At 41.1% G+C, this 13,398-nt stretch overlaps 1 protein-coding gene across 2 annotated transcripts; it reads right to left on the bottom strand.

The window, feature by feature from the left end:
* Positions 1–1,235: 1,235 nt before the first annotated feature.
* Positions 1,236–12,968, bottom strand: znf362b (zinc finger protein 362b). Of its 2 annotated transcripts, none has more exons than XM_063465097.1 (9): positions 12,718–12,968; positions 10,464–10,527; positions 9,533–9,794; positions 8,988–9,092; positions 8,467–8,785; positions 7,047–7,271; positions 6,636–6,714; positions 6,357–6,515; positions 1,236–3,455 (listed from the first exon to the last, which is right to left on the bottom strand). In XM_063465097.1, exons 2-9 carry the CDS (start codon positions 10,524–10,526, stop codon positions 3,339–3,341), a joined length of 1,329 nt encoding a protein of 442 aa, XP_063321167.1. In that variant the 5' UTR covers position 10,527; positions 12,718–12,968; the 3' UTR covers positions 1,236–3,338. The 2 variants fall into 2 exon arrangements, with proteins under 2 accessions (XP_063321167.1, XP_063321168.1); XM_063465098.1 differs by having other exon boundaries at positions 9,533–9,767.
* Positions 12,969–13,398: the final 430 nt, after the last annotated feature.

Here is a 13,398-nt window from a genome sequence, read left to right as displayed (position 1 = left end):
CGCATTTTAAAACAGATCTGCATTTTTAATAATGTATAAAATCATACCGTTAACATCGAACATCAATATATTTTGGACTCAATTTTTTGTTTAACAGGAGATTGTGGTATAGTGATGGTAAACACTGGACTCTATATAGATACATGCCACTTGCTCCAGTACACTATGTGTAGTTTGCTTTCATTCTGCAAAGTTGGGAAAAACCACATAATTTCAGACATTTTTTTCTCTACTTTAACTTTCCCAACCTGTTTTTGTTTCTTGCCTTTTTTTCAACGAGTCAACCTCAAATGTTTCTTCCACAGATATTGTTGCTTTAGTGACAAAAAGAATCAGCGGTAACACATTAGCACTTTGAGATGGCAATAAATACATATTTTACATAAGTAACAACTAAAGAAATGATGATGTGTGTTTTATTACCTATATGTCACTTTTCAAAGCAGGCAGTTTTTATCCAGTGGAGAGGGTGTGGTCCTTCTCCTCAGACCTGACATGGTCTGCCCACATTCAGGTCCAGTCCAAAAAGGGCTAGGCAGCGCCTGTACCACCTCCGACAACTGAGAAAGTTCCGGGTCTCTCCAGTGATCCTCAAGACTTTCTATGCAGGCGCTGTGGAGAGCATCCTTACACAGAACATTGCATCCTGGTACGGGAACAGCTGTGTTAAGGATCAAAAAGCTCTTCAGAGAGTGATCCGTACGGCAGAACGCTGCTGCAGGGCTGCTCTCCCCTCCCTACAGGACATCTACACCAGGAGACGCTGTTTTAGAGCAGCTCAGATATTGGAGGACCCGTCCTGTCCCGGCAACAAACTATTCCAACTTCTGCAATCAGGCAGAAGTTTTCGCACCATCCGGGCAAGAACAGAGACGTTCGAGAGGAGCTTCTATCCTCAGGCAATCCGCGTCCTAACCCATACACAGCATCCATAAGCGACACATCCCAGCCTCATTCTTCTCTGCTTCACTACAGCACTAGACACTTTAACACCTACTCGCACAATGTACATTTTCAGATTTTCAATTTAAAAAATCTCCAGATTGTTTTATTTTATTTAATTCACTTAATGTACATAATGTTCTCTCTCTTCTTGCACAGTCTAGGAGCGTGTCAGGACACATTTCACTGCGTGTTGTACTCGTATAACTATGCATGTGACAAATAAAGGATCTTGAATCTTTAAGAAAAAAAAAAAATCACAAAATCGGTGATTGATTTATAACAGTCTGTTTATTAAACAAGGTAAAGATACAAAGCTTTTTTTCCTTTTTTTTTCCTTTTTTAAACACTGATAACCTTAGTTTAACTTCTCAGTCTTGGCTGTGCATATTTAGTTGTCTAGAAACTGTATATGAAACCACAATGCAAGACAGGAAAAAGTGTAATAAATCTACGCAATATCATTTCATAGAGAACGTGGGTTAAACAGTTATACAGATTACAGCTCAGGAACTCCATGCGGAAGGAAAAAAAAATGTTTTACACGACTGAATACTGCAGAACACAATACAGAGTAATGGAAATGGGATGGTAAAACAGTTAAGGCTTACATGTAAATAACTGATATAAAACATGAATATTAATAACATACAGGTAGACTAAAAGAATTACAGTAAGCTCTTACATAAACCTTTACAAAAACCCAAAGAAAACATGTTTATGAAAACTTAAAAATAGGTACTATAAATGAGTAACATGTTTTACAGTACAGCAACATGTACATTTTCCCATTATCTCAAAAGAGAGAGAGCAAGTTGAAGAGGCAGGGTCTGTTGTTGGCGTAAATGTCTGTTTTCAGGCCAGTGGCTTGAGTAATAAGCTTTTATTCTTTTGAAAACATACTATATACTGTATATGTATTTTACATTATTCTCAGTTCCATCTCAAATGTAACGTCTAGCCGTAGCACCTTTTCTGAAGTGCCCTGAAGAATACAGGGTACCCTATTAGTACCATTCAGAGGTTACAGGTACAGTAAAAATACAACAAACAATACTGTGTACAATAAAAAGAATATTAAAGAGAGAGAGAGAGAGAGAAACAAAAACAAAATGAGAAGATCCACCCCTGCGTAAACTCATAAAATAGGCCTATTGAATATGAATCATACTGCAGTTTATTCCAAGTAGGTAAAGCTTATTAGAGGCTAAAAAAAAGTTACTGGGTTGGAGTAGCTGTACAATAACTTCACATTTTGGTCCAATGGTTAGCTTTAAAATTTACTGCTCAAGTAAAAATTAATTTAAGCTGAAGCATATTTTGAAAAAGTGGGCTGAGTAGAGTAGAGCTGGCACTGATACATGTGCAACATATACTTTTAATTCTTTGAAAGTATAAGTCAAAGCTTAATGGAGCAGGGAAAGCGGACAAACACTTTTACAAGATTTGCTTTCGCTTCAAACCTCACCAAGGTTCATTATATGGCACTAACTAGTGGAACGAGAAACACACCAGAAAAAAAGCAGTGTTTTTTGATCATACGTTATGATCATAAAGGTGCCATAAAGGTGAATGTTAAATACGGAGTGAACATTTTTTGAAAATAATAACTACAAAAAAACAAAAAACTTCCTTCCCTTCCATCGAGCTCTGCTTTGCCTCCACAAGCCAATTATCCAACTTCTTAATACAGTCATGAAATATTTCAATTGTCATCTACCGATTGCTTTTCTTTAAATTTTGATGACCCTGTGTTTGCACAAAAAAAAAAAAAACAGTTAAAAAAAAAAAAAAGAGACTGTTTTTTGTACACAGTCGGTACTCTTAGCTGCCACGAGTAATGCCCTTTGGCATTTTCCATCCAACGAGATTGAAACAATTTGACCAAAACCACAAGGCCTAAAAGTGCTTTAAGATTATCTTTGGATGTCTCCAGAATACACCCAGCAAACTTTTTCTTTTTTTCCCCCTGCTTTTTCAATTTAATATTCGGGCAAATATCATCTGGCACATTTTGAAAACCCATTTCATGGAAGAGAATAAAAACAAAAACAAGACAACTAAAACATTTTTTTAATGGCCAATGCATCCGGCGGTTTACATGATGCTTACGAAAGTGCTTATTAAATCTGACGCAAGACATTCTTTGCCACTCGATCCCCTGGACAATATCTGGCTGTATTTTTACATTCACAAAATAACGCTGTGCTCCTTTATGATAGACGGCCTGTGTCGAGACGGATGGAGGCAAGTCTGCTTACAAAATCTAACAGTGAATGCTCATGTCAGCTGTCATAATGCTAATGTAAGCCTTATGTAGATGGCCGTGGGTGCAGGGCCTCACAAGCTCCAGCCGAACGCTGACTCTGAATCTTGATGTTGAATGCTCGCGGAGCTCAGATGAGGGAGATGCGTATGGGGATGCTGGGGGACTCTGTCCTCTGGGGTGACTGGTGACTCACCAGGTGCTCCACCACCGTGTGTTTGGACATGTGCTTCATAAGATAGGTCTCCTACAAGAACAAGAAAACACACCAAAGGGCATAAAGATTACTGCTACAGTCATTTTAAAAGTGCCTCTACTCCAACCAGTTCAGCTGAAGTTGATATTGACATTTGTGGTCAAAAGGATACACACACCCCCACTAATATTTAATTGAATCTCCCTTGGCAAATTGCTCCTTGACCAGATCCTTTTGGTTGCTTTTGGCATAATGCTGGCTGAATATTTGCACACTCAGAGTTCATTTAAATGAGTTGGTTTCCTGGCACAAACCCAGCATTTCAGCAGAGTCCACAGATTTTCAATAGGGTTGAGGTAAGGGCTTTGGGAACGCCATTCCAGAGGCTTAATGGGCCAATTCTAACCAAATGCAGTCCAGAATCATCATTTGAAACAACTGTACATAAGTACAAATAATTTGGCTCTGTCACTACCATGCCAAGGTCTGGAAGAAGACCCAAATGGGGACTCTCAAATCAGATTAAATTGTCTAGGGTGTTCAAGAACAAGACAGGAACCACCAAGGCTCAAGCTTGCCATGAACTGGAAACTGCAGGAACATCAGCATCACTGTTCACAATGAAGCAAGGTTTACTTTCCTTGGACTTAGACGGTGCTGACTGAGACAGAAGCTCGTTCTTTAAACTTGATGCCTTCAAGCTCAATGAAAATTTGCAGCTGGTAAACAACAATTGAACTATCTGGGCACAATGACATGGGGAATGTGTGGAAGAGTTAAGGTGAGGCTTTTAAACCTAAGAACAGAGTGCCAGCTATCAAGCATGGTGGTGATAGCATCATGCTCTGGGAATGTTTTGCTACCACTGGTACTTGTACAATGCACAAAATCTATGGAATAATGAAGAAAAAATACCTCCAAAGTCTTCAACTCAGCCTCAAATCAACAGCTAGATGCTTGAAACTTGGACACAGCTGGGTGTTCCAACAGGACAATGATCCCAAACATGCATCAAAGCTGGTTTTGGAATGGATAAAGTAGCTTCTGGAATAGTTTTCCCAAACCCTTGACCTCAACCCTACTGAAAATCCGTGTACTACGCTTAAAACAAATTTTTTTCTTATTTGTATTTAAGGTAGCTGGTGTGCTGCTGGAACCATAATTTCCCTGAGGGGACCTACCCAATGGATTAATAAAGTTCCCTTCTCTTCTATTCTCTTCTAAAATACAGGTTTGTACCAGGAAACCAACAAATTCTTGATTTTAAAAGTTGTTAAAGATATATGTTGCACAATCCTTCCACCCTGGAAAAATAAACTTCTGACTACAACTTTATGTTTGCCCAGATTCTCTTAAGATAGCTGGTAAAGGACATCAAAGATCAGTGCCTGCATTTCAACACCCAGTCAAACTTCAAATATAATCTGACCTCAGAAAATCACATGATAGGGTGGGGCCAGGTTTCACAATGAGCTCACTCGAAACACTGGCTGATTGTGACCCACACCCGTTTTCACACCTTGGCTCATGTGATTAGGCAGATGATCATCAGGTGGTCCTTTTGTCCCTCTTTGGGGGGATACTCCCACTGGGTTTAAATCTGGGACTCTCCACCATTTCACTCTTAGAACTGAAGAAGCTTCTCGGATGAGAGGTGAAACGTCTTCAAGCAACTTAAAGAAGTCTAGACGCTTTTCTTTCCAAGCTCCTTAGACTTCAAATATAATCACAAGCTCTCGGCTGTTGGTCAGGATGTAGAGCAAGTTATCTTCCAATCGGAAGGTCAGTGGTTCAGTCCCCAGCTCCTTCAATTTGCATCCAAATCCAATTTATTTATATAGCACATTTAAAAACAGAAAGTTGGCCCAAAGTGCTGTACAGAAACAAAGGAGTAATTTGTCAATGTCAAAGTATCCTTGGGTAAGACACTGAACCCTGAATTCCCCTTGATATATTCGTGTGAGTATGTTAATGTTAGACAACGGGCTTAGGCACACAATAAAACGCTATATGATTGGGTGAATGACACCTGTAGTAAAGAGTGCTCAAAAAGAGTGGAAAAGCACTATATACCAGTCAATTTACTTGTTCCTACATTTGAGTTTTCAGAGAAAAGGATATGTCATCATTGTATCCTATATGTGAATTAAATTTTATCAGAATTAGTCCATGAATTTATGATTTATGGCTGTGACCTTGACCTCTGAGCACCAAGATGTAATCTTTGAGCCTTATTTTGGCCAAGTATTTTGTCAAGTCCACAGCTGAGTCATTTTCCTGACGTTTTTGAATGCCTAGAGGCTCATCAGTTCCTAGTGTTAAAACAAAACTAATCAAAGCATAATCCAGCTTGAGGGACATTAGTTGATGCTTTCATTTACAAGAATTCAAAGTGAAAAATGAAACTGCCATGGACTTATGTAAAGGTAAGAACAATACAAGTTAAAAATAAAACTATGATATCAAAAACAATGATCACACAGAAACGGCCAGCCCAATGACCTATTTGGACAGGTTTAGAGGAAACTGGAGGGATGTGCATTGAGGAGTAGATGAAATACACATATTTATATTAATCAGAATGGGACAGACATACAATGCGAAAACATAATGCTTCCGGACCTCAGCTATAGCTTAAACATATTCTTTTAGTCCTTTTTGAATATTTGAACAGAAGCAAGGACACACTAAGGTGTTAAATATCTCAAACAGGAAACACACCGACTTCTGTGTGTGTGAATGTGTGTGTGAATGGGTGAATGACTGAATGTAGTGTAAAGCGCTTTGGGGTCCTTAGGGACTAAGTAAAGCGCTATACAAATGCAGGCCATTTACCATTTTTCTAGTCCAAGAGAGAAAAAAATATTATCAAATATCATTGATGCAAGCAGTCTGCCAAAAAACAGGTGTGGAAAACCTGACATAGTGAATACTCGCTCGTGGTTTACTTACTGAGGTGTAAGCCCGGCCACACATGCTACAGCAGTAGGCCTTAGCGTTTTTGATGGCATGCGCTGACAAGTGGATCTGCAACGATGCAGAGTCTGAGTAGGCACGGTAGCAGTTGGGACATTTATACGGCTTGTCTTTATTGTGCTGCCTCTGGTGAGACTGTGGGGGAGAGAAAACATGGACAGAGGTTGTAGAGAAGTCCACATAATTTGAACATTTGCAGCTTTGCATCTGAACCTTTTAATAAGGATCAGGTCACAAGAAGAATCTCTGACTGACCTGGAGATTAGACAGCTGGGTAAAAGCCTTTTCACATCCAGGGTGGGCGCATTTATAAGGCCTATCGCCGGTGTGGATTCTGCAGCAAGAGAAGCAGACGGGAAAATGTTTTTATGACAGACGCCACTGCAAGAGAACTCCTGCAAAGAAACATCAAAGTATATTCAAAGCAGCAGATTTTCACTGCATATAAGTCACAGTCGTGGTCTATATGTGAAACATCAAAAGAGTTCCAGCAAGGAGAAAACAGATATAGCTGTAAAGGGGATGACAGGTATTCAGGTAAATTCTAAATATTAAATATTAGTAATGTGTGACCACCAATCAGATTTGAGATGGGCAACAGTAGAGCCACAGAGGCAGCTGAGATCAACTTGATTTCTCACACCTCATGTTCACAGTTTGACCAACCTGGTATGCTGCTGCAGGTGTGACAGCTGACGGAACGAGTTCTCGCAGTAGGAGCAGTGGTAGGGTTTGATCCCCAGGTGAATGCGCAAGTGCTGGGACAGGTAAGAGGCGTTGGCGAACGTCTTGGAGCAGTGGGGACACTTGTGCGGTTTGGCCTCTGTGTGGGACTTGGAATGAATCTGCATCTCTGACTTGGTTAAGAAGGTGAGTGGGCAGACTTTGCATCTTGGGGACAAGAAGAGACAAAAAAGATCAGATCAAAACAATTTTGAGAGATTAAAATCCGCCTGCCTACAACTAAATAGAAAACATAGCATAACATCAGTTTTTTCCCCACCCCAGTACGCAGACCACTTCAATAATTTTAACAATAATTTAAGAAAATCATCAAGTCTTAATTACACTTTATGTCAAAAGTAGCAACAAAAACTGAAAATCAACTATAGTTGATTAACTAAGTAGTAACACATGATTTTAAAAATCCAACAACACCAGCATTGCTAACCTTACAATTTAAGAAAAAAGCCACTTTTGACTGCTCCTTTATTCACAAAGAATTCCCACAGCAGGTACCTCTGCATATCTGATTTCGCTGATTTTATTTACACTGAACAACCATGATGTAATCTCCAAAAGAGTGTTTGAGGTGGGTGTGTTAACCACTACACTATGGAGCCACTAGCTTCATTATCTAAAACTTCCAGCTGACTGACTTAAATGGGTTTTTTTCTTACAATAAAAAAAAAATTGAGCTTTTAAGTCTTTGTCATAAAAGCTTAAAATCTGTACACTAATGAGAAATTGCAGAGCCTGTCAGCTGGCTTTTATTGCAGCCTCTGGAAAGTCCTGGTTATCATAAACTAACATAAAATAAGAAAAAATATCAAAAGTTTTCCCAGGTAGCAAGAGGAGGTAAATATTAGCTGACAATTTATTAGCAATTTCAGCATTGCTACATTTGTCCAGTGATCTTTCTACATGCTTTCTCCAACCATCAGTCTCTGTTCTTTAAATATCATGGGAGTTTTTTTCCACCTTGCCTTTCTGACCTGCTATTAAACAAACCCTCCTCTCCTCCCCAACACCAACTCATCCTCCTGGATGTTCTGGGAGGGTCAACCCAAGTTCAAATCTTCCACCTGTTAGCTTTACCTCATTGCAACCAGTGCTCAGACTCTTTTGGGTTCAGTCCTTTGGAGTATGTTTGACCGACCTTTTTTTTTAGTAAACTTTTGTCTACTCAGGTGAAAGCTGTGCTCATATTAAAGCCTCAGTATAGAGCGCTTCTCTCATTCTCAAAGTTCTCTCAGGAAAATACCTATCAATGCTTGCAGACCTCATAAACCTGTCAATTTACTTTGCAAGATGAGCACAGAAAAAAAAACCCTGAAAACAATAGGAGCTGCTTTCTGAATCCAACCTGTAGGTTTTGCCCTCTTTGGGTGCAACGGTGACACATCCTTGATCAGCCAGGATGGGGTAGGGCACCACCAGCAGAGGACCAGATGTGTTTTCGGCTTTGATCTTCTTTCTTCCCCGAGGTGCCTTTGGCGGGGGGCCCAACAGTCCTGCCAGGCCTCCGGCCTTCATGTGGTCAATGCCAGGGCCACTAGCCAGTCCAGAGATGATGTTCACAGAGGGGGCGCCACCCAAGCGGTTCTGGCTGCTGGAGGTCGGAGTCGTCGGGGTCAGGGCCTCTGAGGTGCTGTGGCTGTCGGGTCGAGATGAGGGGGCCAGACCTGAGAAGGTTGGAACAAAAACTGCATTAGCAGGTATGACTAATACAACACCACACTCTACAGAACCACACCAGTGTACCGCACAGTAAACACCGTGTGTGTGTCAATTTTCCAAGACAGTTTTCTTTATATTATCACACCAGAGGCTGGCTGCCTTACTGCATTACTCCTACAAGCTTCACAGACGGCGTGACGGCTGTACCTGAGCGATGGTTGACCCGGCCAGTTTGCTCACTGAGGTGTCTCATTTGCCAGTCCTCCCATAATCCTTTGGCCTTCACCGCTGACTTGTCATCCATATTTCCATCTGGAATTTATAAGGTGATGGTGTGTCAGTCAGTAAACTGTCTCCTAATCCGCACAGGCCTGATTCTACACCACGTCTACGAATTCATTACATCAACTATTAGCCTGCAAAACTGGAGAATAACATTCAAAATGTTTTGGTCTAAGAAAACCAGGCCTATCTGTAGCAATTATTACATCAATAACTTCATGTTAATTAAGGTTACTCTAGGGCTGGGTATCATTTTAAACCATTTCAACATTTCTGTAAATAAGATAAATTTGCAACTGTGGGTTTTGGAGTAGCTGTGCAGGCATCACTCACTTTTCATTATGGATTTTTATTTGGCCTCTACCTTCACAATCTGTATATTATCACCTTAAACTCACCAGGCCACCATGCCAGTTTGAGACAAGTTGGCAGCACTTGGACATATTTAACACTATTTCAGAAGAACGTACCCGGTCCAGAACTGGAGGCGGGACGAGCGTGCAGGGCGATGTCCGGCTGTCCAGAGCCCTGCAGCTGTGGGTGGTGGCCCGGAACCTGTTGTGGCTGAGGCTTTGGAACCTGCATACCGTGCTGAGCGCTACCGTCCGGGGACGAGGTGGGAACCAGCAGAGGCTGCTGAGAAGGGGTGGAGGTAGGTGGCAGGTGCAGGGGTCGAATCTTCTCAGCCATCAGCTGCTCCTTGATCTTGTTAATGAGGACCAGGTTATCCAGCTGAAAGGGTTAACGGGTCATGCTCAACAGAAAACAGCCGCCTTGTGTGAATGTCATTCATGCCATCAAAACATATCGCAGGACAGAAAACACTGATCAGCACACGGTTAGTTTTTACCTATGACAGAGGTGAGCTAAAGTAACGCCCACCAAACGCTTTAATCCAGCCCACTCATGGTGGAGGAGCATCAATTCTGGACGTTCACTGTATTTTGCAGCACAAAGCACTGCGTTTGTAATGTTGTTAAGAATGGATTGTGTCCTAAAAGTGGTCGTCTGAACTAGTAACTTCATCCAAGATGGGGGGGGGGGGGGGGGCTGAAGTCATCGTACTGATGACTTTGAGATATAACAGCAGTATTCCTTTGTAACAACAGCAGACCGACTAAATGTAGTCGGTCTGCTGCTATCTAGTTTGTAATGCAAACGTTTTCAGGAAGCACTTGTGCTTCTTTGGTCCGGCCTGCTTGAGATCAATTTGGGCTGCGTGTGGCCCACGAACTCCAAGGGGTCTGAGGCACCCCCCTTATCTGCAAGAACAAACTGCGAGCGGTTCTCAGCGTAACAGTGATGGACTGGTGCTGAAAGGCTGAAAAGACATTCACACATGGAAACAAATGGCAGTGGAAGGTGGAAACATCACAGTAATTACAAGCTGAGCGGACTTACCTGGCCTGGCATGGACGGAGGCGGTGGCCAGAAGTATGGGTTGTTAAACCGAGGCTCTGCCATCCTGAAGTGTGTGACATTTATTTTAGTTGCTTTTCAAAGATGCACATAATGAAGTGCTCCCTTACAGAGCGCTGTTGTTAAAACTGCACGCAGAGTAAGTTAATGCTTACAAACAGGCAGGCTTAAACTGTGAAGCTGAAAAATCTGACACCTTAACCACACGCTGCATGTGGCTAGTTTCATATGTCATGCTTGAATTTTCTTTCAGGCCTTGTGCTGATCACATTCGCATCCACCTAGCTCTGCATCCACTTTGATGTCACTTTAAGGTGTCGAGAACCATTTCTGGTACTCAGTTAATGCCACGTATCAGCTGTTTAGACGGTTAAAGTTGCAGAGAATTTGCTGCATTTACTTCTCCGGACTGTTTACACCACAGGCACAAATGTAGTAAGCATTAAATGAGTGGCTTCTAAATCTGCTGCTTTTGATGGATAAATGCACTTTATTTGTTTGTTGTGATTGTTTGAAAAAAAAAAAACACAAAACTGTGGAGACAATTGAATGACCCTCATGTTAAGTTAAGATGTGTAACAGCTGACCTTGAAACGGTTTCATATAGAAGACCTGAGTCTGATCATGACTGCTAGTGCTCTGTGATATTAAAAATTTTGGTACTGATCTGATACCAAGTAAATACAGGGCCGGTATTGCCAATACACATACCTATACTTTTACCCTATAAAAGAAGGCTTATGCAGGGGAGAGCAGTGTGCCGTGATTTATAAGATGAATCATCATCAATGATCATCTAAAGCACTTTGGGTCAATTTCTGTTGTTTAAATATGCTACAGCCTATAAATAGTTAATGCAAAAATGTTCAGATATTTTTTATACTGGATGTATATTTTTTCATTTATAAAATTTCCACTATTTCACACAATGCAGTGGGCTACATGCTAAACTTAGAAGATATAAATAAAGTCTCGATCACGTGGCTCTAGTATCGATCCTATACCAATACCAGCGCTGGTGTCAATACTATCAATATTTGACCGATCTGCCCACCTTTAAGACAGGCTTTGAAAGGCAGGGGGAAAAGTGTGGAAGCTAGTAGTTTAGAACTAGGGCTCTTATTTTGTTGAAAAATAAAATGAAATAAATGCTTTAAGATAACTGAAAAGAAGTTTAATTAAAAAGGTAAATACGATTTTCTTTTAATGTAACAGTGTAAAAACTCGCTAGATGTCAGCTCACGCTTAGAAGTCGATGTGTGTAAATCAGGCCTACAGAGTAAAAGTGACACAAATCCACGCAGCTCTGCCATCTAAACGCCACCTACAATATGCCTTCACTTCTAAAAAAAAAAAAAAAAAAAAAAAAAACCACATCAGCATGATCCTGCGCCGTTTAGCTCGGGCTTGATGCCACTCTGCTCCTTTTGTCTGAATTCCTGCAAATAAGTGGACGTCGCTTTTGCAATTTTTCCACAAAAACCGCCGTGAAAAAAACAAGACAAAACAAAACTTGAACTTCTTTGACTTTTTCGGACATGTCGGCTGTCTGGGAGCAGCTCCGGACTCGCACCGACGGACGATTGTCCGGATCGATCCTCCCCGGTGCGACTCGACACATTCTCAGACAGTTTTCTTAAAACATTTCCAGACAAAAGAGAAACAAAAATGGCAGCCTTATTTTTATAAGGCGGGACGCCATATTCTGCAGACCCCAAATTTTTTAGGAGCATGAACATGTTGTCGTGTGGCGGGTGTTTGGAATGAGAAGCGGCCGGAGACCAACACAAAGGTGTGTTTATCATGTCGGAGGCATGAATGATTGTTTACGGCGAATTGCAGGTTTGAATAGCCCGGCCTCCCCACCTCTTAAAAAAACTGACACTTCCTACAACAACCATGCCCTGCAAGGAGGAAAAAAAACACACACACATACACACACACACACAGAGCACGGAAACGAACAAGCTTGATTCATCAGTGCCGATTAAAAATAACCGTAGCGATGCGTTAAGGTCAAAATCAGAACCGGTGCACAACGCCTCATCTCCCGACAGACTCTGTGCCATCTTAAGCAAATTTCACTTTTTTTAGGGCTGCTTTTTTCTACATTCTGTAACTTTTGGACGAATCAAAGCAGAGAAATTGCATTTTCGTGCTAATGCACGCACCGAGAGGCTACCGCTCATTAGAGAAATGCACAGCAACGGAAATATGTAAAGACATGCACAAATACCTTGTGTCCTGATTGCAGATATTGTCTTGCGAGTACAGCTATAATATAAAAGGTTGATGTTCTTTCTGCCTCCGGTCGGACCACCGCTTCCGGGTCGCTTTGTTCACTTCTGGGTGCTGCTGCTGCTGCTGCAAGGCTCAGCACAGTGCAGTCGAGAGGGGAAATATTGTGCTAAATGTTGCTTTTGTATTTTCATACCACGACCCACTTCATTCGCGTTTAACAGCATCTCAGCAGAAGCTACGTCAACGCAAGCAGGGCCGATACATGCATTGGTGAATTTTCAAAGTGCACACATTAGCGGTGCTGTCATCATGTGGTGAGACGACGAGCAGTTTTTCTCTGATGCCATTTCTTAAAAAAAAAAAAAAAAAAAAGCAGTCATATTTGCTGCCCTGTCAGAACTGTTATTATAGGCGGTCCACCCAAAGCACCTTAAGAGAAACACTAAAAAAAGGAAAAGATTGTTAAAAAAATACACAAAGAAAACAAAGTATATCTTTAAAAATGCACTTCTTTGCTACTACAGTGAAATACAGTTAGCCAGATAATCCTATATTTCCTAGTTAACAATCATTTATTCTCATCCAGCTGTGAAATATTTACAAAATCAGAAAACAATCTAATGTAACAAAAGCAGGAAAATGTAACAATTTTCCGACTTTCTTCCACAGTAAAATT

This window comes from Pelmatolapia mariae, linkage group LG20 (assembly GCF_036321145.2).
Source record: "Pelmatolapia mariae isolate MD_Pm_ZW linkage group LG20, Pm_UMD_F_2, whole genome shotgun sequence".
Classification (NCBI taxonomy): Eukaryota; Metazoa; Chordata; class Actinopteri; order Cichliformes; family Cichlidae; genus Pelmatolapia; species Pelmatolapia mariae.
The sequence above is the reverse complement of the archived record's forward strand: the minus strand, read 5'-3'. Positions and strand labels throughout refer to the sequence as shown.

Excerpts from the sequence above, each read along its gene's own strand:
- znf362b (XM_063465097.1), bottom strand. The coding sequence starts at position 10,526 with ATGGCAGAGCCTCGGTTTAACAACCCATACTTCTGGCCACCGCCTCCG. Across the intron at positions 7,272-8,466 it reads AAAGAGGGCAAAACCTACAG|ATGCAAAGTCTGCCCACTCA; the intron begins GTTGGATTCAGA and ends CTTGTCCCCAAG. Across the intron at positions 6,516-6,635 it reads CCCAGCTGTCTAATCTCCAG|TCTCACCAGAGGCAGCACAA; the intron begins GTCAGTCAGAGA and ends TCTCCCCCACAG.